General features: G+C 35.3%; 1 protein-coding gene and 1 non-coding gene across 2 annotated transcripts in view; one reads left to right on the top strand and one right to left on the bottom strand.

The window, feature by feature from the left end:
- The window catches only part of PTPN12 (protein tyrosine phosphatase non-receptor type 12), an 84,858-nt gene extending 73,257 nt beyond the window's left edge, over nt 1-11,601 (top strand). Inside the window, exons 13-18 of the mRNA XM_061165171.1 lie at nt 1,087-2,063; nt 5,823-5,900; nt 6,737-6,804; nt 7,727-7,757; nt 10,094-10,201; nt 10,737-11,601. Coding sequence (XP_061021154.1) covers nt 1,087-2,063; nt 5,823-5,900; nt 6,737-6,804; nt 7,727-7,757; nt 10,094-10,201; nt 10,737-10,798 — 1,324 coding nt within the window. The 3' untranslated portion in view covers nt 10,799-11,601. The remainder of the gene's footprint in view (nt 1-1,086; nt 2,064-5,822; nt 5,901-6,736; nt 6,805-7,726; nt 7,758-10,093; nt 10,202-10,736) is intronic.
- A 13,549-nt stretch (nt 11,602-25,150) lies between these two features.
- Nucleotides 25,151-25,299, bottom strand: LOC133073183 (small nucleolar RNA SNORA57). Its single transcript, XR_009696890.1, has one exon. It is a non-coding gene; the product is annotated as a small nucleolar RNA SNORA57 (small nucleolar RNA).
- Between the last annotated feature and the right edge of the window lie 2,065 nt (nt 25,300-27,364).

The raw sequence follows: 27,364 nt of genomic DNA, 5'->3' as shown, positions 1-27,364 counted from the left end.
AAGCAATTGGAGGGTATAACCCATTAAATCAAGCGTGTATACCTAGAAAAGGGAAGATGTGGTCTGGGAAATGGGATCGTCTGCTCTGCGGTGGCCTCAGGGGCCAGTGGTCCAAACTGGAGTGGGAAGCTCAAGGTTTCTAAGAGGGACGTCTCTGTGGTATTGATGGTTATGTGGTGTGTTTGACCAGCTGAGAGGGTGTTCAAATCTGCAGGAAAATTTGAAGGACTGAATTACAGATAATATATAGGAAACCCAAGGCAATTATTAGGGAAAAACAAGAGTTATGTAAGAAAAAATAGGGAATGATGCTATCATTGCTATGAATGATAACTTTAGTCATAAGACTGAACTAACCAAACATTAGTAGCCTTAGGAAGATGGAGAAGACATTTACATAGCTGGAAGACAGTAATGTATGTGTGAAATAGAAAGATCCAGAATAAGTTTGTGCATTTTGTAATATTTTGAAATATGGATGTAAATCTTAGAAGCAGCAGTTTTTAAAAAGTTGAAACTTCAGGGAGGGAGAAATGGAGAGAATAGCATGTAACACACTACCGTATGTAAAGTAGATGGCCAGTGGGAATTTGCCGGGTGACTTGGAACTCAAGCTGGGGCTCTGTGACAACCTCCAGGGGTGGCATGGAGTGAGAGGTGGGAGGGAAACTCAAGAGGGAGGGGGCATATGTCTACTTGTGGGTGATTCAGGTTGATGCATGGCAGAAACCAACACAATATTGTAAAGTGGTTATCCTTCAACTAAATAAATTTTTTTTTTAAGTTGAAAAAATAAGAAAGTTGAAACTTGATGTTTCAGGGTAACTGGAGGGCTGGGAGGGGACTGCTGGTTTTTTATTAAAATTTTTAATATTATCTAACTTCTTGAAACAATGTTCATGTATTACTACCTTGTTAAACATTTAATTTTCTTAGTTAGGCAAATTTTAATTTTTTATTCATAACCACAGACTTTATTTACTGACTTTTAACATAAGAGGCTTAGCTACATAACTTACCTATCAACTTATTCTTTAAAAGGATAAACATTCTTATAATACCTTTTTTTTTTTTCATGTTTCCCAGTTGCCTTGTAGAAGGGGATGCTAAGGAAGAAATACTGCAGCCTCCAGAACCTCACCCAGTGCCCCCCATCTTGACACCTTCGCCCCCTTCAGCTTTTCCAACAGTCACTACTGTGTGGCAGGACAATGACAGATATCATCCAAAGCCAGTGTTGCACATGGTTTCATCAGAACAACCTTCAACAGACCTCAACAGAAACTATAATAAATCAACAGAACTTACAGGGAAAAATGAATCAGCTATTGAACAGATAGATAAAAAGTTGGAGCGAAATTTAAGTTTTGAGATTAAGAAGGTTCCTCTTCAAGAAGGACCAAAAAGTTTTGATGGGAACACACTCTTAAATAGGGGACACGCAATTAAAATTAAATCGGCTTCGGCTTCACCGTGTACAGTTGATAAAATCTCTAAGTCACAGGAATTGAGTTCAAGAGATCTAAAAGTTGATGATATTTCCCAGAATTCTTGTGTGGACTGCAATGCAACACAGTCAAATAAAGATTCGATTATTCTACCGGAAGCCTCACAGAAGAATTCAGACACACCTCCAAGGCCAGACCACTTACCTCTTGATGGAAAAGGACATTTAACGTGGTCATTTCATGGACCTGAGAACACTCTACCCATGCCTGATTCATCTGAAGGCAAATCCTCAGATATCCACTGTCAAACAATGAAAACTGTGAGTTCAACACCAAGCCCCACAATACAAGTTGAAACCCATGATCTTGCAGATCATCATGACAGCTCCCCTCTATTCAGAGCACCCCTCAGTTTTACTAATCCTCTTCACTCTGATGACTCTGACTCAGATGAAAGGAACTCTGATGGTGCTGTGACCAAGAATAAAACCAGTATTTCAACAGCAAGTGCCACTGTTTCTGCTGCCACTAGTAGCGTTTCTACAAGGAAAGTATTACCAATGTCCATTGCTAGACATGATATAGCGGGAACAATACATTCAGGTGCTGAAAAAGGTAATAATAATAGTATCTACACTTAAAATTTTTTACTCTGTGCCAGTCAGTCACTGTTCTGAGCAGTTTTGTTATATTAATTCATTATGTTTTATTCTACACATTACTCTGGAACATACAGCAAAATTCAATTTTTATGCTAATTTTTTTTTTAAAGTAAACCTCTACCATTGGCTTTCCTGGTGGCTCAGTGGTAAAGAATCAGCCTGTCAGTTCAGGAGACATGGGTTCAATCCTTGGGTCAGGAAGATCCTTGGAGGAGGAAATAGCAACCCACTCTAGTATTCTTGCCTGGGAAATCCCATGGATAGAGGAGCCTGGTGTGGGCTACAGTCCATGGGGTCACAAAAGAGTCAAACTGAACTTATGAACTGAACAATAACAACAATTTATTTTTATTGTTACCTTAGTTTGATCACATTGCTTTACCAGACTTTGTGTTTCCAAAATATTTCAATTGTTGTTAACTGAAAACTTTCTCTTCTTATATCTTACAATTCTTAGTATAAATGGGTCAAAAGTTTCTATGATTGAATAGTTGGAAATAATTTAGAGAAGGTAGAGTTACTTAAAGTGACACTGACATATTGGCTATTTAATTTCACCCATGTATGTTACAGAGAGTAAGGGATTCCCAGTTGGCTCAGTGGTAAAGAATCCGCCTACCAGCGCAGGAAATGAGGGTTCTATCCCTGGGTTGGGAAGATCCTCAGGAGAAAGAAATGGCAACCCACTCCAGTATTCTTGCCTGGAAAATTCCACGGACAGAGGAGCAGGCTACAGTCCACAAAGAGTTGGACACGACTTAGTAACTAAACAACAAAAACATAACAGATATCTATTTCATTATCTTTTATGATCTTTTAACTACAACATACCTCTTTAAAATTGTTCTTAGTAAAAGCTCCTTTCAACAATGAGGTTAACCAAGGAGCAATATTACAACTGCTTAACAGAATATGGGAAGTTTAATTCAGTCAGTAAAAAGTGGGATATTTCCATATCTAGTCATCAGTGCTACTACTGTTGAATTAATGACTCTTTAAGCATCTCAAGATAACACATGCCCTAAGTTGCACGATGTATTATTGGGTCTTGAAGCTCCTCTTTAATCTGATAAAAATTACCATGATTGCTGTCTTAAACAGAACATAAAGTTGAGAGGAATTATTTATCATTTTCTTTATTTTGGGATGTATCTGATAGAGTAGATGAGAGTCTAAGCTAGTTTCTTAAATTTACTAAGAACTAAGCTAGTTCTTAGAGAAGGAAATGGCAACCCACTCCAGCGTTCTTGCCAGGAGAATCCCCGGGACGGCAGAGCCTAGTGGGCTGCCGTCTGTGGGGCAGCACAGAGTCGGACACCACTGAAGCGACATAGCAGCAGCAGCAGCAGCAAGCTAGTTCTTGATTCTTCTGCATTTTATTTGAGGGATCTTTAGAAGATACTGGTTGCCATAATAAATATTGTAACAGTTTGGCATAATTTAAAATTGTTAATATTTTTTCCCTCAACTTCAGGATTTGAAAAATAACTGCTGTGTTATAGCTACACAAGAAAATACATAGACAAGAAATTGTCATTTTTGGGTTTTTTTTGTTTGTTTTAGCGTATCAGGCAGTGCAGTTTGACCAAAACTATGCTTAAATGACTTTGGCATTAAAGATTTTCCTGCAGAACATTCTGTGTTGCAACATAACTACAGGCAGGTTTTTTTTGTTGTTTTGTTTTGAACACACTGTACTAGGATCTTAGTTCCCTGACCAGGGCTCGAACTTATATACCCTGCAGTGAAAGTGTGGATTCTTAACCACTGGACTGCCGGGGAAGTCCCTCAAGCAGTCCTAAATTTTAATGTTATTTATTCTTTACCTTGTAGATGAACCGTTGACACCAGGATTAGATTATTGTTTGCTTGTTTGTTTTAAAATTTGTTATGGAATAATTTTGATGCCTGAAACAACCTTTTGCATAAGTTATTACCTGGAAACAAATTCCTGGCTATGAATTCTGATTTTAATACTGACTCAGGCCTCCTGAAAGATTTTCAAACATGGCTACACTAGGCTCCCATAAAGTGTATTATTTACAAAAGCCTATGAAAATGTGCATCCCTGGTTAGCTAACATCTGAAACAGAATTTTATTACACAGGAAAGGCAATTCAAAGATCCAGGGAGAAACATGCAATTGAGAAGCCAAGTATATAGTTAGAAAATAAAGTCTTAAAAATGAAGACTGTTACAACAGAAGAGGTATAGAGTTTTCAAAAGATACTTGATACTTGATGTAAAGAACCAGACTACTTCCTTGATTTGTTCACTTAATTATGAAATGACACCACAATGCCAAGATGATGCATTCCTTCCTTACAATACCCATCTCTTCACTGTGAGCTGTTAGTAACACAGGAGCAAGGGGAAATAGGATTAATACCCGTTACTGCCGGGTAAGGTGGATAGTTCTTTTACTTGCTTAACTTTATATGCAAGAAAGAGTTACAATACTGATATTATATATATAAAGTACTGGACTGTAACTCTTCTCAGGAGAATCCAGGGGGCTGTATTTTCTTTGGCTTCAGTTAAATAAATGTAGGAAGGACCACAGTAATCATACCTAGCCTCATGCATGTTGAAAATTGAAAAGGGTTTTCTTGATTTTCACTCTCTTTTTAATTCACGTCCTGTCAAATGTAAAACAGCAAAGTATCATAGCACAGTTGTTAAAATTTTAAGGGTTAGGAATACAAAAAAATTGTATCTTCATATTTTCTTTATCTACCTCCAGTGAAACGTCAAAGGACCTAATAGTCTTCATGTGCATCATAAGGCTAACTGATGAGACTTACTTAATGAGACTTACTTAATGCATTATCTTTTCCAAGAGCTAATTTTGTTTTTGCTGATGAAAATCTTTTATAATATGGCTTCAGTCAGTATTCTCAAAGTATGGTCATATGGCACTGTTCACAAGATATTAGGCATTAAAGAAATGAACATTCCAAAAAAATTTGCTTTCATGTGAATCATTTTACTGGACCCTTTTTAAAAATTATTTTTAATTGGAGGATAATTTCTTATCAATATGATGTTAGTTTCTACCATACATCAACATGGATCAGCCATAGGTATACATAAGTCCCCTCTCTTGCCCTAAAATTTGTAATGGTTATATTTTGTGTATTAGAAAAATAACTAGCACTATCAATTTTAGTCATGAATATTTATTTAAAACATGACTGAAGTACATCATTAAGTTGAAAATGAGTGGGACTTAAATATATATTTATATGGTCCACAGTATGCCAAAGCTCATAAGTGGAGTTATGCTGTTGATTATAGTTTGGGAAACACTGACTTCAAATGACAAAGCTTCCCTCTGTGGACTCAAAGGGTCATCAGCAAGCCCAGTGGCACTTGCCTGCTGGCTTCTCTGTTGGAGTTTGAAAACTCAGAGGACAGTGTGGTTGATGCCTAAAGGGTGTCAGGAGAATCACTGACATTTCTTCTGTGCAACAATGATAGAGGTTTTTTTGCTCAATATGCTTCCTAATTCTTTTTGATAATGAGTCTAGTGATAAGGATATCTTGTTTATTTTTTGCACTTTTAAAGACCAGTTCTCTTAGATACTTGTGACAGTGATCTTTAAGAATGTCAAAAAAGCTCTCATTTTGTTTAGATAACAAGTTCATTTTTAAATGAGTTAACATTTCTAACAAGTTCATAATTTATCTAAATTTTATGTATTTAATATAGATGTTGATGTTAGTGAAGATTCGCCTCCTCCCCTACCTGAAAGAACTCCTGAATCATTTGTACTAGCAAATGAACATAGTGAGTGTATCTTTCTGATTTTACGTATTTTATACTCTAATAATAAGCTTTGAAAAACAATCTGTTGCTCTTGAGCTGCATAATTAAATTCAAAAACAGGTTTGAATTTACAGTGATAAATGTTTTTAATATTCTGTATGAAAAACACCTTAAAATGGTGTTTTTATTTGCTAAGACTGCTAATAAAATGGCTGCATTTATATAAAATACTATAATTCAGTTAAATGTAATTATAACAATATATAATTTATTTTCATTTGTTAAAAATAGCACTTACATTTGTTAAAAATAGCACTTACACCATAGACATACATTTAAATTCTGTTGTTGGCAGCGTCACTCAGATGATGTTGAGTGATACTTAAGTCCACAAGAATATCAATGAAAAGTGGGAGAAGTGATCACATACATATTTCTCCTCCTCATCCTGAAATGGAATACAGAAACAACTTTACTATATTTACAATGTCTTGTGCTCAGTGGAGGTGCTTATTACCTGTCTTATCTGTTGCATTTTACCAGTATTTTATTAATTTTAACTGATTTTAAGAATTAAAAAAAAATAGTGAAGCTGTAAACTTCATTAATGCTAAATAAATAAATCTGTCATACCTGTAGATTACAATGTGCTTATATAAGCTCTGATAATGGAATTTTTAAATTTTAAAAAGAAAAAATTGAAGGAATATTCTTCAGTTAATAAAAACTGAGAAAAAACTTAATGGAAGTGATAGTTTCTAAATATCTGTAATATCTGTTTTTAAATATTACCTGAATGCAAGAAATTTAAAGAATTAAAGATGTTAATTTTAATTGTAAGATTTAATTTTTCTCAGATACATCTGTAAGAGCTGAGTGGAATGAACTTCAAAATGAGGAACAGTCTGAACAGAAAAAACCTGAAGTGAGTCTTTTGGGGATTAGAACAGCTATAGCTCAGTATTTTTGTTCTTTTATTAATTGATCTTAACAGTTTATTATAAAAGCTGTTACCTTAACACTATTAAATATAATTTTTGATAATTGTATCTTATGCTATGATTTCAGATAAAAAGCCTATATAAAATGTCAGATCAAAAATTTTTTTAAAGAACATCATGACCATCACTTCAGAGTATTATTTTCCAAGATGCTTTTGAAATTTGTAACTTATGCCTTGTTTCAAACCATTTTGGAGATATGAATGGAACAGGAGTTAATGATTTTCAGGGTCATAGTACATCCTAGAGTTTGTTCTTTCTATTATAAAATCAGGTATATAGTCTCTCCCTTTGTTTCTTCTGGTTATGTGAGGTTTCCTTTCACATTCAGGAAATGTTTTGGTAGCTCAATATTTTAGCAATGGGAATGCTATTTTTATCAACATTAATATTTTGTGTATTTTCCTCATATTTGAATATCTCCGAAATTGGAGTTTATCTTAAAATTGGTTAAAAAAAACATTGTGACATACTTTAACTGGTACATAAAGTATTGGTAACATACTAATAAAGATATGTCTTACAGTCAGTAATATAATTTGATGAATACAGTAGAGGCTTGGCAAAATGCACTTGTATGCATATTATCTCATCAGTAAATGCTGTAAGTTTGGTTTTCATCCAGAAGGAAAAATGAATTTCCCTGTCTTTTTATTCCCAATATAAAAACACCATATTAAAATTTTTAACTCTTAATTGAAAATACCATTGTTTTCTTTTCCTTTGACACCGAGAATCTTGATAGATCTTGATTTATTGGTATATATACTCATATAACACCACATTTTCTATACTTTGTGCATGAAAGGGATATACTATAATAGTTTTTGAATGTCTTCCTTATAGGGCTTGATAACCTCTGGAAGTGAAAGATGTGGTAAGTTGGATTGTGTTCTTTTCTGCTATAGATTATATAGATTAAGTTACATAAAATAGCATGTCTCATGGTGTACACATTTGGTTATTTGTTTGTTTTTGGTGTTATTATTTGGTTATTTCTCCATGTGAAAACATATGTAAGATGACTTCTCTGAAACCTGAATTATGTAGTGTAATTCTTTTAAATTTATTATTATATCAGGTATTATTATGGGTCAGGAGCATAACAGCATTTATTATCAGTCATTAATGACTGATAGGAAGGAAATCATTTTTAGAATATCTTCTTATATTTTATTTCTGTTGTTTATAAAAACACCTAGAATCTAGATGTGACAGTGATTTGAATAAATGCCCAAAATTAACCTAGATGATTGAATTGGGTTGTTTTGGAAATTTTCTTTTTAGGACTTTCCCATTTGTGAAGGTCTGTAAGCTTATGTTAGCTCAACCCAGTGTTATAATACCAAGTTAGAAAATTTTTCTATTGCATTACTTTTACTATCATAGTAAAATAGGTCCAGTTATTGTTCATTCCTTTAAGGAGTAACCATGTGAGCGGCTCACCAAACATCCTGGCCTGTACGGTTCCCTCAGTTTATCTATCATCTCTGCCCTAACCTCTCTTCTGCCTCAGCTGCTGTCACCCTGAATCTGTACCTAATGGAGCTCATTCCATCACATAAACTCTTTATTATTCTCTGTTTACTTTTCTGAGGCAACATATAAGGAAAAAGAGCAGAAGTTTTAGCGTCAAGCCTACCGAGATTGGAATCTTATTTTTGCCATTTTACTTATGACGTGGCTTTGGGAAGTGACCTAATCTTTCTAGGCCTCAATTTTCTTCTCTGTGAAATGTGGATAATGATAGTAACCTACTCTAGAGTAGGTTATGATTGTTATGAAGGTACACAGTGGCCAGCACATGGTAGGCATTGAAATGGTAGCAGTGCTGTTATTATTATCTTTATTATATTACTACTGCTAGATCCCTGGGTCTTTTATTTTCTTTGTTAACTCCTTTCTGGTTTCTCTTTCTCCTCTATTCAGGCTAGATACCCTCATCCATCACTTTAATCACACACGTAGTTATCCTTAACTTTCTTGTCCCTGATTCCCATGCCATCTTACTTTATCCCTCAAGATTACTCAATACTGCTGGGGAACATTGTTCAGTTTTATAGATTGAGCATACAATTCTGGGATTGATCCACAGTTGAGCCCTCAGCATTTACTTTTTTTCTAAAATCATGAATCCCACTAACTCTTACTCAGTAGTAAACCTTTTACTTCATTCAGAAAATTGAGGCTTTTAATATAAATCATCATTTCCTCATAGAAGGCAACCATGAATATATCACCACCACTAGTTTCATCTACATGCCTTTCTTCTCTGTCCCTATACTTACCACACTGCTATAATAATTAATGTTCTTGTCTGTTTCTCCTACGAGACCAAGGATTGGCAAACTGTATCCCATAGGCCTAATTCTGCTCTTGGGTTGTTTTCTTATTCTGCCCTTGAGCTGAATAAATGGTTTTTACATTTCAAAGAGTTGTTTAAACATAAAAACAAAGAAATGCAACATTGTAAATCAACTATACTCCAGTAAAATTAAAAAATAAAATAAATTTTATTATTTTTAAAGCAAAATTAATTTTAGAAAATAAAAACAAAAATCAAGAAGAATATGAGACAGAGACCATATGTGGCTTACAAAGCCTAAAATATTTATTGTCTAGCCATATATAGAAAACGTTTGTCAGCCTCTTTCTAGACTATGAGTACCTGATGACAAGGACAGTCTATCATTTGACTTGTATCCCAAGTTTCCAGAGAAGTTCATTACAGGGGTATAGGGGATGTGATGAAGGTGGTGAGTGGTGAAAGAATGACTGAATCATAGTAGTTGATTTCTTTTGTTACTAGTTTTAAGCACTGGCAGTTAAATAAGTAAACTATCTACAATTTAGGCAATACTAATTTAAGCAATACTAAACCTTAAAAGAATTACTACTTTTTTAGGTGCAAATATTAACTCCATTAATAAACTATGAACTTATTTGCTATTGATTTCCACAGAAAAGCGTTTCAGTTGAAGTTAAAATAAGAGTATAAGAAGTCTCACATAGCAGATTTCTAGGTGCCTGTGAGCACACCTAACATGATTTCCTGTGTTCATTACCCTTGCATTTGCCTGGGCCTCTAAAACTATGATGCTCAAGAGAAAACTGCTCTTTTAACTATTTGCCCACATTAAAAGCAATTAGAGGAATTTTTTACATATTATACGACAAATGACTGATTAATAATGGCTTTGGTTTGCATTTTAGATCATCCAGCACGAGGTATTCATACAGAGACCTGTACAGAATGTCCACCTACTTTTAGTAACAAGAAAGATCAACTATCAGAAAGTCCAACAGAAGCCACAGAGATTGGTAATTTGTTTACAAAATAATTTTTAAACTATAATTGTGTTTAATGCTGGCAAGAATGAAAAACAGTTATTTGCCATCATTCCAGAATTTCCTTAAGGCAAAGTTTATCAAACTTTATGCTATTATTTCCTCAAGTTTTTAAATGATACTTGCTAAGAATAAAACATGTACCATCAAAGTTGCTTGGAATTAATTATAAAATAAATTTATCCTGTTTCATATGAGATTAAAAACTAAAATATAAAATGTAGTATGTAAACAAATCTTACTTTTGTGTTGAAAAGACTAAAATATCCTAAATGTTTCTCTTACATTTTTATAGAATTGATTTTATTTTTATAAAAGAAAGTTATTTTTTCAACTATACAGAAGAAATTAAGAGTTGGTTTATGTTTGTAGATATTTGTTTAAATGCTAAATTTCCATATGGAAATTTATTTGTTCCAGAAAAGAAGAATGTCTACAAATATGGTTTAATAGTTAGTGTAAAAGTATTTCTGAACACTAGCCAACTATTGTGGTATTTTGATTATAGGTTTTGGTAATCGCTGTGGAAAACCTAAAGGACCAAGAGATCCACCTTCAGAATGGACATGATTCAGGGAACTAAAAGACACTTTAAATTATACTGGAAAATTCAAGTGCCACTGAAAGCCAGATTTATGGTATTCCATCTTAAAAATGTGGGACTAACAGCAGTGTAGATCGTTACCTTCGTGATTTTTTCTTTTTTTTTTTTGCTGGGACCATCTACCTGCCTTATATTACACTTAGGAAAAGTATTACATTTGGTTTATTTTGTAACTTCAAGTATTATTGCCTTAATGTCTCTTAACCCTGTTACACGCTGCTTGTAGACATGTTAATATAGTAATACTTTTATGATAAATTGAGTTTAAGGACTACTCTTTTTTGCTAATGTTTTATCATGTATGCATTATTTTGTATATGTACAGGGCAAGTAGGTATATAATTTGATAAAGTTGCAGTCATAAAATATTATTAACAGAAGATGTAAGAAATTTCTGCATGGTCTAAATCTTTGTGTACCTTATTTGTAAATTATTTGCCCTGAAGTTTTAGAAAATAGTTTCTGATTTTTAAAACTGCTGGATTCATGCAGCCAGCTTTACAGGTTATCAGAGATCAAAGATTGTAATAATAATACATTTTGTAAATTGTAAGCAAAAAGTTATTTTTATATTATATACTGTCTAATTGTCCATCCTAATTGTCCTTGTTTTCATCTAGTCATGGAGATTCAGTAAGTGCCTTGGAACAATATTGAATTCTCTTAGCTTGTGTGTGTTACTTTAATATTTGAACTCAACTGGGATTAGAAGACTATCAAACTATATGTGTTCAGGATATTTGACCTGCCATTAAAAAAACAAAAACAATTTTACAGTGCCTATTTGTTTTGGTTTTTCATTCCTCATTTTTAGAAAATTAGACTTAATATCCACCTTCCTGCCAGCTCAATCTTATCTTTAAGTCATGTTGTGAATGGGGTTTAATCTCTTGTTTATGAAATAGGGAGCACCTTCTGCAACAACATGGCTGTGCAGTCCTAAATACTTATCTTGAGTCAGCCCTATTCATACTTCTCAGCCTTATCATTATTGCCTACTGGGATCCAGGAAATCTCCAAACAAAGGTGCAGTTGGATAAGGGGAACTGCTTTCTTCCCATCCTGCACTGCAGCAGAGGTCCTGTCCATAAGTACCAAGTTTGAATTTTGACATTTTGGATTGAAGCTGATAGATATCTGTACTTTGCCTCTGCATACAAAAGAGGGAAGAAATTACAAGACTAAGGTGAGATAAAGTAATCGTATATGAATAGAAGGAGGATCATTGTGGAAGAGAAAATGCTATTATAATTTCATGTCAAAAAATTTTCAAAGCTCAGTAGTCTTAGAATTTCACATTTTCCTCATAGATTTGGTAAAAAAAAAAAAAAAAAAAAATTTGTGAATCCAGTGGGCATTTGGTATTCACAAGAAACAAACACCTCTATAGCATGTCATTTTCTTAATAAAATTTAAACTGAAATAAAGTTTAACTGAAAAACATACCTAGTCTCCATACACTTTATGACTTGTATAATATGGCACTGAAATCATTTGTAAAGACTTCTTTGGGGGAGGAGTTGTTTTGGAACACCTTCATTGAAGTACTTCATTGAAGTATACATGTATTCAGAGGGTGCAGAAAACATACTAACCATCACAAAGTACACACTTCTGTAAGTGTGACCATCCTCAAGCAGTAGAATAGGACTAGCCACTGAGAAGCTTCCCTCTGGGTCTGTAAGATTTGTTCATTATGTGCAGCAGTTCCTTTATTCATTTTTCATTGCTAGAGTTTTGTATTGTGTGAATATATCACAGTTTGTCTGTTCTGCTACTAACAGACATTTGTGTTGTTTTCAGCTTCAGAAAATTATAAACATTTTGTTGCTACAAATACTTTTTAATGTGTTTTGGTGCACTTATATATATGCATCTATTGGGTAGATAATTCAGGAGTGCAGTTTTTGTAGAGTATGCATATATATTCAGCTTTGTAGATACGGCCAGTTTTCAAAATTGGTTGTTCTGATTGTTACATATTTCCCTTCTGACTAATGAGGTTGAGTACATTCTTACCTGCTTAGGACCATGTGGCTGTTCACTTTTGTGAAGGATCTGTTCAAGTCTCAAGAAGATACTGTTTGGCATATCTACTAAAGCTGAGTACACACATATTCTATCATCTGGCAACTCTGTACCTGTTTTTCTCTTTAGTGATTTGTCTTTTTCATATTGATTTGTTGGAATTATTTATATATTCCACATTTTAATCCTTGTGGGTTTGCCTGAGCTTTGCCTTTTCACTCTATTAATGATGGGTTTTGTTTTTTTTTAATAAAAGGAGTTCCTAAATTTAATTAAATCCAATTTATGAATATTTTATTTTGTAATTATTCTTTTTTGGTGTTCTCTTTTAGAAATGTTTGCCCACTCCAAGATCATGAAGATATTCTTCAGTTTTCTAGAAGCTTAATTTTTTAATTTATATTTTTATTTTATGTTTTTATCTAAAACTGCAGAATTAATTTTTGTATAGAGTATGAGGTAGATTTCTTTTTTCCTTGATGAATCACTATTTAATGTACTTTCTCCATTAAATATATATACTCTTATCATCATAAGTTATATATTCATTGATCTTAGTCAACAACTAGATTTTTTTCTTTCTATTCCATTGCCTATCTTTATGTTTTAAATTCTGCCTTTTTCCATCTTTAGCTTTCTCCCAGTGATTTTTATATTGCCTAGACAGTCCATAAAGTTATTATTCATTTTAATTTCCTATATAAAGCATATAAGAAGTTTATTTGTATCTGAGATAAATTATTGCCAAATTCATCCTGCCACTTTATCTGAAACCTCTACCTTGTAGCTCATACTACAAAGACTTAATCTTTCCTTTTCCACTGTAACACTATCAGTTACCTTTCTTTTGGAAGCAATTTTTCACAAGTAGTATTTTTTACTTTATGGACATTTTTTCCTTATATTGATAAACAGAGCAATAAAACCATAGTTGTATGTGAGTGGTAAGCTAGGCTCAGACAATAGTTAAATGACTTCCTCACAGGTAACAGCCTTGTAGGACATGTGGTTATGTTTTTGCCTGAGCAAATTTATATAACTGTATATCCTAAACCCCTGTGGTCACTTAAAATAGCTGAATCTATGAAATTCTTTCTTTTTTAATTATTTAAAACATTTCTTAATGCTATGGCCTGGGTCATTTTTTTAAATTGAAGTATAATTGACGTATACAGTATTAGCTTCAGGTGTACAACATAGTGATCCAGTATTTTTATACATTACAAAATTATCACCATAATAACTATAGTTACTATCTGTAACCAGACAGAGTTACTAAAATAGTGACTATATTTCCTATGTTGTACATTACATGCCTATGACTTGTTTATAACTAGAAGTTTGTACCTCTTAATCTTTATCACCTATTTCACTCATTTCCCCACCCCTTTTCCCTCGCAACAACCAGTTTTATCATCTATGAATCTATTTGTTTTTGTTTTTTTTTCAGATTCACTTGTTCCGTTTTTTAAGTTCCAAATATAAGTGAAATTGTACAGTATCTGTCTTCCTTTGTCTGACTTAGCATAATACACTCTAGTTCCATTCATTTGGTTGCAAATGGCAAAATTTCATTCTTTTTCAGGGCTCGGTAACATATTCATTGTATATATACACCACATGTTTATCCATTTGTCTATTTGTTTTTTTTTTTTTCCATTTGTCTATTGATGGGCACATAATTAGTTAACTAAAAAGAGACAGTTTTGTGCTACCCGTGATGGGGAGCAATAAAAATAATGCCATCTGAAGGTTTGAGAGAAATTCAAGTGAAGAATGACATTTAGTCTTAAAATGTGTTCTGATTGTAATATTTTTGTTGAAGTACATATTTGGTAGTCTTGATTGCAATCCATGAAATCATTCTAGTTTAATCTTAAATATAGAATAAAGTTTAAGTAAATCACTCTTGTGCTAGTTTTGGAAACATTTTTGCTGTTTTTGTTTTCTTACACAGATATCTCCTCTAATTACCTGCTTTTGAAAGTGAAAGTAAATGTGTTAGTCACTCATTTGTGTTCAACTCTCTGTGACCCCATGGGCTACTATAGTCTACCACACTCCTCTGTCCATGGGATTCTCCAGGCAAGAATACTGGAGCAGGTTGCCATTCCCTTCTCCGGGGGATCTTCCCAACCCAGGGATCAAACCTGGATCTCGTGCATTGCAGGTGGTTTCTTTACCCACTGAGCCACCAGGGAAGTCTTCCTGCTTTCAGTAATGTTACTTTAGATATTGAAAAAAGATTTTTGTACATATCCATTCAATAATAGCTAAAAGTAGCTCCAGTTTTTAATACAAACTGTGTTTTCTTTTTTTACTTTTTTTTTTTTTTTCATTTATTTTTATTAGTTGGAGGCTAATTACTTTACAATATTGTAGTGGTTTTTGCCATACATTGACATGAATCAGCCATGGATTTACATGTGTTCCCCATCCCGATCCCCCTCCCGTCTCCCTCCCCATCCCGTCCCTCTGGGTCTTCCCAGTGCACCAGCCCTGAGCACTTGTCTCATGCATCCAACCTGTTTTCTTAACAGATTTGCTGCATTCTGTTTCCCCTGCTATTTGTCTTTAAGTTGCACAAGTATTGTATGATAGGCAAATGACCATATGATAGGCAAATGACCAATTAGATCGTGAACAATTTAACCAGTGAAAAAGCAGCTATGCTTGAGTAGCTCAAGATGTGTCTCAGTGTTCTAAACTACAACAAATCTGGGCTTTGTTGAGTTAGTGGGGGAAGAGAATTCCAAAGATTCCAGCCACTTTTCATTTTTTAGAGATAAAATGCCTTATGTACTAAAATCATGATTTAATGTAATAGCAGTTGTGACTTAAATCTCTTGCCAACATTTCAGCCAGAACATATAAGTATACAAACATGCAATACATTGGTGATGTTTTAAAATATTGTGGCTTTTAAATTTTATCTTTATCTACTTGTATGTAAACTTGTTAGAGTATTTTCAATACTTCCTAAAACTAAAATGTGAGAAAGAATTTACTATATTAAATATAAAAATCAACATTTAGATTTCTCATTGTATTTGAAATACATACACAAAAACATTTTCATGCAGCTTCTATACAAACACTTTTAAATACCAATCTGGGGATGCTACATATGTTGTCTAATTTCAAGGATATAGTGATTAGCTGAGGTTAACATTAAAACATTAACATTAAAAAAGAAAATCTTTTTTTGTTATTTTTAATTTTTTTTCTGGCACTGCACCATTTGGCTTCCAGGATCTTAGTTCCCTGACCAGGTGTCGAACCCTGGTCAACAGTGACAGTACTGAGGCCTAACCACTGGACTGCCAGGGAATTCCCTAGGAAAACATTTTTTAAATTAAAATTATATATGGTAAACATTTTGTTGTGTCAAAAAGGTAAAATGAAGTTTATAGGAAATTTACTATTGCCATTTAGAAGAACAAAATAGTCTCAACATTTTTTCAACTTAAAATGAGTTGTCCATTTTCATTTTATTTCATCTATCACTATCAATTTCCATGTAACAGATAAAAATCTATATGTAGAGATTTTACATTTAGACTTTGCTTTCATGTGAATTCACTTGAATTTAGGGCTAGAGGTTTTTGAAAGCTGGATTTTTTAACCTTAATAGTTTTTAGCAGTTTCAGTGGTTGCAGGGGTTGCGACATCACTGAACTCTTCCCCATTCCGCCAGAAGGGGGCAAGCCTAGCAAGCAAAGGAAATTTATAGGAAAACTTTGCCCCACCTCCCTGAAAAAAAAAAGGAAAGGCATTCAAAATTCAGAAAGGTATAGCCCCAAAGCTTCTTGAGGTGGCTTTACTGTTTGAGAGTGTAAAGTCCCTAAAGCCAAGTGCCCGCGCCGCCCCCCATAAGCAAATCTTAAGGCATCAATACATGTTCATGCAGACTCAGGCCTATCTAATAAAAATTATTAACCTTGCAGAATGCTTACCAAGTTCCAGACCTGCTAATCTCTGAATATACTACCTTTCTTAATCTTCACAAAAACCTTGCCAGATGGACATTCCTGTTAATCTGGGGAACACAAAAAGTCACAAAAAGTAGCAAAGCCAGGATTTAAGCCTAGCTCCTATTACAAAGTCCTTGCACTTTAACTACTGACACTACTATATGCCCTAGTTTTCAGAGAAGCTAGGAGTGTAGGCTTTAGCAGGCAAGAAATGTGGATATGTTAGTTGACTAGAAAAGGGATTAGTTTCTTAAGTCAAATGTCACTAATAGGCTTTATGAGTACTGATGGTGGTCCAGTGGTTAAGACTTGAGCTGCCATGGCAGGGGGCATCCAGGAGCTAAGATCCCAAAGAGCGGGGGTTGTGGGGGGGCAGTTAAAAACCAGATGAAGTCCATTTCCATGCTTTTCCTTGGTGTCTCTGTTTATTTCCTATCCTGCAGTAGAGTAATTCTAGGGCAAAAAGTATGGGACAGAAGTCAGAATCTGGAGTTTTACCAACTTGGTCAATTTTAACTTTATAGTTAACTTGGTCAGATACTGTGGCAGGTTGGAAATCATGGCCACAATATTTCCAGCTCCTCACATCAGAGTGAAGTTTGTTTTCCCACCCCGAGTATCCGGGCTGGACTTGTGCTTTGCTTTGACCCATAAAATGCAGCATATATGTTTTCTCGGCTAACTCTTTGTCTAGACCTTGAGAGGGCAGGCTACTTTAGTCTCTTGGGGTCCTGCTGGCATGTCTAGACACTCAGGCTAAAACACTGAACAATGAGAGAATGATGAGAAACTATACGGAGAGCTAATACCGCCGACACCACGTGGAGGAGCGTCTAGGCGGACTTCCTTATCACCAGAACTGTGAGAAACAAAGTGATGTTTTAAAGACATTATATTTTACCATAAAGTTTACTGTGTAGTACTACAACCAAAACAAAAATGGGGAACAAAAAAATGTGTAAGTTAAATCTCAAAATATTTAATGTGGATTCCACTTTTCCTATTTACTATCACCTTTCCACTTTTCGTAAAGGTATAAAATAGCCCTATGTATTCTTTCTCTTCCTTTTTATAATATACAATTAGTAATGAACTGAAAATGTCAAAAGGCTGTAGCTAAAAGCCAAGGTCTTTCCAAAATCTTAAATAATGCCTTACATAATTAGAAATGTACCCAAAATGAAACTCTGTAAGCAGCTCCAAGGGCTGGAAAAGCATTTCTCTGAGTTCTAAAATAAAAGGGCACACTAGTAGTTCTTTTAGCAATTACATTCTTTAAGGCTATAATGATATACATAAATAATTTGTACTGTGAAAGGTCTTAAGCTCAAGGTTGCAAGTTAGCAGAGATCCAAACAGATCTGAAACCCTTTCCTTTCCTTATATGCTTCAGAACAATTGAGACTTTCTACTAAGTAGAACTATATACATTATTTATGTAATAAACACTCTGTTACTATGTCCATATATTGCTGTGACTCACTCAATAAGAAGGCACTATCTTTAATATCCATTTATAGATGAGGAAATCAGGGTACAGAGAGAAGTAAGTTGTTCAAGGTTACAATGCAGGGAAATTTTGCTCTCTCTGAGGGAAGAAGGGGGAAGGGTAGAAAGCAGAAATGGAGTTAGATGGTATTATGTATTCAAGTAACAGCTCCGTGTAAATAATTCTTCCCAGGGAAGTAACCATGAGAGCAAGGAGGCTGTTGCATGTCATTTGAGATCCATGATGTGTCTCCAATATTTCCAGCTTTTGTCCATCACCATGGCCCCCTCCACCCTTCAGCTATAGAAAACATCCCCTAAATATACCTTGGAATTTTTCTCCTCTGTTTTGCTCATTTGGCTCCTTCCAACAGCCACCCACCACATAGAACCTTCTTCAAATGTATAAGTGGAGTCACATACCTTTCAAAGTCTACCAGTCGTACTTTCCCCACAAAGCCTTCCAGGTTCTCAATATGTTAATATAACTCTCTAGGCTTCCAACAGAATCAACTGCTCCTTCCATCACGTTTCTTTAGCTCTAGGATTCTAAGCAATTTTTTCACATCACTTTCTTAAATTTTTTTTGTTAATTCTGTGGTCGTGCTCTGCAGGATGTGGGATCTTATAGTTTCTTGCCCAGGGATCAAACCCATGCCCCCTGCAGTAGAATCACCAAATCCTAAATACCAGACCACCAGGGAAGTTCCTCCTACATCACCTTAATTAGTTGTTCATAAAATATATCTTCCATAGTAACTTGCGATTTTCTTGAGCCTAACCCACTTTTCTGCTTACAGTGTGTATTTGAAAACATTCGTTGTAATGATATCTGAATTAGAGGGCATTCAGTCAGAGTGAAGAGGGCATCTTTTCCAGACTCAGTATAATATAAACTTTAGAGACAAGTAGAGGTGACATTTCTGATATTGCCTCAAGGCATTGTCAGTTTCAGGGTAAAGAACAGCAATCTCTTATTTTTAGTTCAAGTTAGAAAATTCTACAGCAATTTCATATAAGCAAGAGTAGCAGGCGAAATCGGGGATTCCTTGGTAACTCAGCTGGTAAAGAATCTGCCTGCAGTGCAGGAGACCTGGGTTCAATCCCTGGGTTGGGAAGATCCCCTGGAGAAGGGAAAGGCTACCGACTCCAGTATTCTGGCTTGGAGAATTCCACAGACTGTGTAGTTCAGGGGGTCACAAAGAGTCGGACATGATTGAGCGACTTTCACTTTCAGGGGACAAAATCTAGAAGCAGAGGACACTAACTAAACAGTCAACCCACCAAGTTTTAGATTGTTTATGAAGCACAAAGTTTAGTGGAAACTAGCATTTACTACTAGTTGCACTGATAGATAAGCTCACTGACAGACAGCCGAAGTCAAATGGGGCTGCAGTTCCTTCAAGGAGCTATCCAGTCATTCTTTTATTAATCAATTAATACCAGTTTTCCATTAGACAGAGAAGCCACAATTTTGGTGAATCATTTTTAGGAAGACAAGGTAGTACTTTGATTTCATAAGTCACTTGGAATCTGAGGGGAAAACACCTATATGTGCTTGAGTATTTGCTTTTAAAATTAATTAAAAATAAATATAGTGATATCCATTTCTAAGAACATGAAACCATGATTTAAAAATCACTGTATTCTGCAATGGAATATTATTCAGTCACAAAAATGAATGAAATAATGTCATTTGCAGCAACATGGATAGATGTAGAAATTACCCTCCTAAATGAAGTCAGACAAAGACATATATATGACATCATTTATATGCAGAATCTAAAAAAATGATGCAAGTGAAGTTATTTATAAAACAGAAATGGATTCAGACATAGAAAACAAACTTACAGTTATCAAAAGGGAAAGTAGCGGAGGGATAATTAGGAATTTGGGATGAACCGAAACACAATACTATATATAAATAGATAAACAACAAGGATCTACTATATAGCAGAAAGGACTATATTCAGTATCTTGTAATAACCAATAATGGAAAATAATCTGAAAAAAGAACACACATGTATATAGATGTATACTCTTTGGATTATTTTCCATTATATATGTATTTTCCTATATATATTATTTTCCATTTTATATATATATGTGTGTGTGTGTGTGTATATATATATACACACAAATGAATCACTGTGCTATGTACATGAAACTTTTTAGATCAACTATACTTTAAAAACATTACTGTATTCTAAATAAAGTCTTTTGGTCTAAGCCAGTGTTTCTGAAACTTTTTTCCATTATTGCTCTACTCCTACAGGAGAATATTTAAATTTAAATTCTCCCTAGTGAGAGTGATAAGGAATAAGATTTTGTTGGGTAGAGTTGAGCTTTCAAGGGCCAAAAACCATTATTATATCCAAGAGTCTTTTTGCCTTTAAGAAAGTTTCAGAATGCATGGTATAAGCCCATTAACAGAAAACTGCAAACTCGAGATTACAGCCAAAAAAAAAAAAAGATTACAGCCAACTAGTCTTAGAGTCACTGGTGGTCCAGGAGTCATCCCCTTGGCTGTGTCTGATAATATTAAGACTCTCAATGTGCTACTCACCCTTATATCACCCTGCTGGGATGATGTTTCAGGTTTGTCTCCATCTTTAAAATGAGACAGTAGTTTCATGTTCTCTTATAGTTTCAGGGACAAGGGAACAATCTGAAAATATTTTGAACACTGAATCTAATATTTATTTTATGGAATCTAACAAATCTGTTCTCTTGAATGGAGATAACTGATAATGTGCCTTAACCATTAATTAGCTAAAATGCTAATGGTGTTCCTTCCCTGACTCTGCCTCCTTGTTCCTTCCTAAACATACTATTGACAACTGTACTTTAAAATAGACATTTGTTTTCATCCACATCCAGAAAGCCTGTAACAGGTGTGTTTCCCTAATTGCCTTTTACCAAAGGACTGCTACAAGGATTAAATTATTTAATATACATAAAATGCCTAGCATAATATAGTTTATTCTTAGTATAAAATGCAAAGCCATAAAAAAACGCAAAGCCATAAATTATGAAAGAAACAACATATAATCAACTGAAAAAGCAAAGATCTTACTGTGTAAGTGAATAAAATGATTGTTGACGTAACCACAATACTATTATCAAATCTAAAAAATTAAAAATAATTATTAATATGATTAGTTTTCCAAGTTTACATGTTCAGATTTCCCTGAGAGTCTCATAAATGTTTTTGACAATTGTTTTGTTTCAATGAAGATACATACAAGATTCACACACTGCACTTACTTGATCCATCTTTTAAATTTCTTAATTTTAGGTTCCCCTCCCTTTTTCCCCTTGCCATTTATTTGTTGAATTGTGTCACTTTTCCTATATAGTTTCCCACACGATTTCGCTAACTGCATCCCTGTGGTGTTTTAAAACATGTGCCTCTATCCTTCTAATTCTTGTAAACTTAATAGCTGGATCTAGTGAGCTTCTCAGATTCAGGCTTGATGTTTGGGGCGAGAAGCCCTCATATATGCTGTCATCTACTCATCATACCCATAGTGTGAACAGTGAGTGCTGTCAGGCTGATTTATTCATCAAAAAGCATTCAACGTTTCATATAATGCCACCCTCCTCTTAATATGCCTTCCTCCTCTTACTATGCCTTCCTGGGCTTTAGTATCTAGAAGGCTAAAAATGCATTTCTCAAACTCTCTTGCAGCTAGAGTTACTGATGTGATTTGAATTCTATCAACTATAGGCAGTTGTGTTTAGTGAACTGAGTTGTGGAGGGTTGGGTTGTGAGGCACCTTCATGACAGGCTGTATTATAGTGAAAGACACGTGGCTGTGGAAACAGTGGTCTACAACCAACGGGGTGTCTTCCCCATTCAGCAGGTAACCTCCTGAGCATGGCCAGATCAACAGTCCTTTGACAGCTCAGTTCTTTAGCCTGGATTTGTGAGTTACTCCTGAAGCTCAACCCACTGGCTGTTTCTTCAACCCTGCCAACCATTTGTGATAAGATCATGCAATACATCCCTTTTGGCTTAAGTTACTAGAGTGGATTTTGTTCTCTGCTTTGAATCCTGACTAATATAGCTCCACTAAGAAAAAATATTTTCAGCAATTGTCAAACAGTTGCCTCACTTTTTTAAGAGTGAATTTAGTTAAGCTTGTTAACAATTGCCTGAGTATGTAAAAATATCTTAGGAAGGTAAGCCTTTTTAAAAGAAAAAAATAAAAAATAAATAAATAAATAAAAGAAAAAATCATGTAGCAATTTCACATTAACATTGTATAAACTTTCTAAAAGAAACAAAGAAGTACCTTCCCTACCACTTTTATTGAGAAATGACCGACATGAATCACTGTACAAGGTTAAGGCATACAGTATGATGGCTTGATTTACATATATTGTGAAATGATTACCACAATAGGTTCAGTTAACATCTATTATCTTGTAGATGCAATAAAAAGAAAAGAAAAAAACTTTTTCCTGTGACGAGAGCTCTTAGCATTTACTCTAATAACCTTCCCATGTCACACAGCAATGTTAGCTACAGTCACCACATTATACATTATACATTACATCCTTAGTACATATTTATAATGGAAAACTTGTACCATTTGACCTTCAATTACCTTCAATTACCCCTCCTCCCAGTGTTTTTCAAACATTTAAAAATTAATCCATGTTAAGAAAAATTAATCCACATCCATTAATGAAGACAATTTTACTGAAAAGTAATTTAAATATTATCTTCACAAAATTTTAATTCTATAGTATGAAGTAATAGGTATAAATCTTCAGAGTCTGGCAAAGAGATTTTTATTCAATATTTTATTACATAAATGTAAAACAGAGAAGTTGAAAGAAACTATACCATGACCTATCCAGTGACCAAATTATACTTACACCTGTCACCTGAACTCTAAAATTAATGCTGTTATATTTGTTTTACCACACGTCTAACCATCTATACATCTCCCTATCATACATTAATCCATCTTATTTTTTGATACATTTCAAAGTAAGTTGCAAGCATGAGTACAGTGCATGCACGCTCAGTCATGCCCTGTCTGACTCTTTGTGATCCCATAGACTGTAGCCTGCCAGGCTCCTCTATCCATGGAATTTCCCAGGCAAGAATACTAGAGTGGGTTGCCATTTCCTACTCCAGGGGGTCTTCCCAACCCAGGATCAAGCCTGCATCTCTTGAGTCTCCTGCATGGCAGGCAGATTCTTTACCAACTGTGTCACCTGGGAAGCCTGAAACATGAGTACACTTCATGCCTAAATACTTCAGAATAGCAAAAAAAAATTTTTTTTCAAGTATAGTATATGGCCACTGGAGGGCTTCCAAATGCCGTAAAATGCATTAGAAAGTAAACTAGTCTATGAAAGTGAAAGTCTCTCAGTCGTGTCCGACTCTGCAACCCCATGAACTATACAGTCCATGGAATTCTCTAGGCCAGAATACAGGAGTGGGTAGCCTTTCCCTTCTCCAGGGTATCTTCCCAACCCAGGAATCGAACTGGGCTCTCCTGCATTGCTGGCAGACTCTTTACCAACTGAGCTATCAGGGAAGTCCAAACCAGTCTAGAGTGTCTAAGTTGTCAAGTCCTGGGGAAGGTCTAGGCAAGAAGTTGCACAGAGTGTAAAGGGCATCAATCAGACGGAGAGACCCAATCTGAAATCCAGCAAAATTGCAACATTATTAATTTTTACTCTCATACCTCTCCTCCTCCTTTTACAGCTACTTCAATTATAAAAGAGAAAACACATAACTGGTCTCTCTCCCATTCATATGATCTGTGCTATTGAAGGTAGAAACTCTTTAAATCAGAATCTCAGAAAACTTGATGGAAATCAAGATGGTATATTTGCAGAAATGAGCTGGCATCATGAACTCAATGTTAACTTTCCATGAGGGCAGGAGCTTAGTTTATCATTTATCCCTAGCATTTAGAACACTGCCTAGTACATACTAGTGCTCAATTAATATTCACTGAAGGATTGGTGCATTCAAGTGCTTAATTCAAAATATAATATTCACATATTTCCTGTCATTACTAATCAATGAGGTTTTTCTAAAATAAAAATAAGCCTCAACTTAAAAATAAGCACATAGGTTGATTATCTAGAGCTACAGCTGCAATTATACAGAAATGACACGTTTTCCATATGCAGTGGGAACTTCAGTGCAAGTCTATAGTGTATCCACTGCTGAGGCTCACCTCACTGGTGAGCAGGTTTTGCCGAAGCCCCTGGCTGGGCAGAAGCCGCACTGCCTTTTTTTTTTTTTTAGTTCTACCACTTTATTGCTACCAACCCATCTCCCTCCACCCTCGTGCACATATGCTCAGTCATGCGACCCCATGGACTGCAGCCCGCCAGGCTCTTCTGTCCATGGACTTTTCCAGGCAAGCATACTGGAGTGGGTTGCCATTCCCTTCTCCCACACTGCCTTTCGATGGAGACCACAGGAAAGCTTCACAGAATTGTTAGGGCACTTTTTAAACACACCCTGGGACTTCCTAGAAACAAATATGAAGTCTGTCTGTGAACCAGCAGGGATGAGTCCGTGGAATCTGAATTATTGCTATTGATGTTATTCTCCTTTAGGGTTTTTAAACTGGTGATACCTGAGGAAATTCAAATGTGCTGCAACTTTAAAATTACCTTGTTAAGGTGATCATTTTCTTTGAGATTTCCTTGGCCTGGAAGAGTATTTCCATATTCAGCACAAGTTCATCAAGCTAGCACACATCTCAACAGCTACTGTGACTTTTTTTTCCTTTCTCTTTTTCTTTTTTTTTCCTCCCCCCTTCCCCCCCCGACCCGCCTTTTTTTTCTCTGCGTCCCAGCGCTAGAGGATAGAACTGGCAGACTGGTGACCGCTGGTACTGAAGACAGGACACCGAGCGGGCCAGAGCCCATCCCCTCTACCTCTGTACATTATGCGGATTGGGGTTGCACGCCCGATCCCTGACAAGAAAAGGATGGTCCACAGGCACCGTCTCCCTCCCCGAGATCCCCAGTCTGACCCCCACGGTGAATAGGCCACACTCACTCAGTCGCTGCCCTCCGCTACTGTGATATTTTAAAAAACATATATTTTTGTCTCTTTAAGAGAACGAGAGACAAATTGTTTTTTAATGTGTCTATATAGAGAGCAACATGAATAATAATTTCAGATCTATCCATTTTCCTGTTAGAGATCACAATTGGTGGCCTACCTAGATGGGAATCAAGGACAGGGAAACGAGATTTAAAATCCATAAAATCACCTTGTATTTTATACTCAAAATAGGTATTTAGAGAAATTTCATGGCATAAGCTATAAAAGGTTAAATGTCCAAAGTAATCTGCTAGAGCAAGTGCTACCCTCTCACTAAAGGAAGGTAAGATCTGCAGGCCCCTACAGACTTTCAAATAGCCCAGTGAAGATGGTCATTAAAACATACCTTAGAGAAATCACATTCTTCCAAGTGAGCCATCAGAGGCTCCCTGCCACTTGGTATAATGTGATAGAATCCAAGCAACTGGATATTGGTGGAAGGTAGTTGACTGAGACCAAATATCCATTTGTTCTTTCTCAGAATGTTGCTTCTCTATGTCAAGGTTTACACTAACCACAGGTACATTCAGTGAAATAAGAAACAAGCAGCAAGCATCATTTTCATAAAGGTAAATTCATCCAACTGAACTGGATTCCTTCTTTTTCTGTCTTTACGACCTTCCTATTTATTTTGGTGTTAAGATATCTTTTTTTGTTAATAGTGATAATGAAAGATAGTTTCATGCTTTCATTGTATTTACCTTAGTAAAAATGAAAGTAAAAAACTCCATGTTAGTCTCCAAAGTTATCTTGAAAATTTAATTGTACATGAAAGTTCAATGTCTGGAAAAGTTAAAAAGTCTCTTCCAAATTAAGATTCTGTAATGCAAAAAATAAAATAATCAACAACTCTATAAATTCATTCTCCCTATTCAGGTACTGGACATGAAACGGAATAAATCGAAAACTATTGGTTGTTAGGACAGGAGTTCCTCCATTTTCAGCCCCCTAAAGCATCTGCAATCCCCTCAAGGAATGTAATAAAATTAACTGATACAACACAGTTTCTGAAGTCAACTGCCTAAGCTCTGACATTTACCAACTGCATTATCTTGGTCAAACTACTTAACCCACTTTGTGCCTCGATTTCCTTATTCATAGAATGAAGATAATAACAGTACCTACATCATAGGGCTGTTGTGAATATTAAATCAGGTAACCTATGTAAAGACTTCATCATCACTTTTTCATCATCATAAAGTGAAACTCTGTACCGATTAAACAATAACTACCCATTACCTCATTCCCTGGGCTTCCCTAGCGGCTCAATGATAAAGAATCCACCTGCCAATGCAGGAGATGTGGGTTCACAGGCTTGACCCCTGAGTCGGAAAGATCCCCTGGATAAGGAAATGGCAATCCATTCCAGTATTCTTGCCGGGAAAATCCCATGGATAGAAGAGCCAGGAGGGCTACAGTCCATAGGTCGCCAAGAGTTGGACACAACTTACCAAGTAAACAACAACAACCCCATCCCCCAGCCGCTTTTCATCTCTATGAATTTGACTAATCCAGGCACCTTAAATAAGTGAAGTCATACAATATTTGCCTTCTATGTCTGCCTTACTTCAGTTAGCATAAAGTTTCCAAGGTTTACGCATGTTGTAGTATGTATCAGAACTTTTTAAGGTTAATAATACTCACCTCTATGGATATACCACATTTTGTTCATCCATGCATTTATCAATAAAGAGTTAGGTTGTCTCCACCTTTTGGCTATTGTCATATTACACATCCTTAACAAATTACTTGAATTATACTTTAAAATAAAACTTACTACTTTTGAGTGAATCTTATATGCAAGACACAAAATCAAACAAGAATTTACTGAGTTTCATGTCTCATCACCACCAAATAACTGGACTGTGTTGATAAAATCACTGTGACGGGCTTCTCTGGTGGCTCAGCTGGTAAGGAACCCGCCTGCAATGTGGGAGACCTGGGTTCGA

The sequence above is a fragment of the Dama dama genome, chromosome 18, assembly GCF_033118175.1.
Source record: "Dama dama isolate Ldn47 chromosome 18, ASM3311817v1, whole genome shotgun sequence".
NCBI classification, from domain to species: domain Eukaryota; kingdom Metazoa; phylum Chordata; class Mammalia; order Artiodactyla; family Cervidae; genus Dama; species Dama dama.
This window is presented reverse-complemented; position numbering and strand designations above follow the sequence as displayed.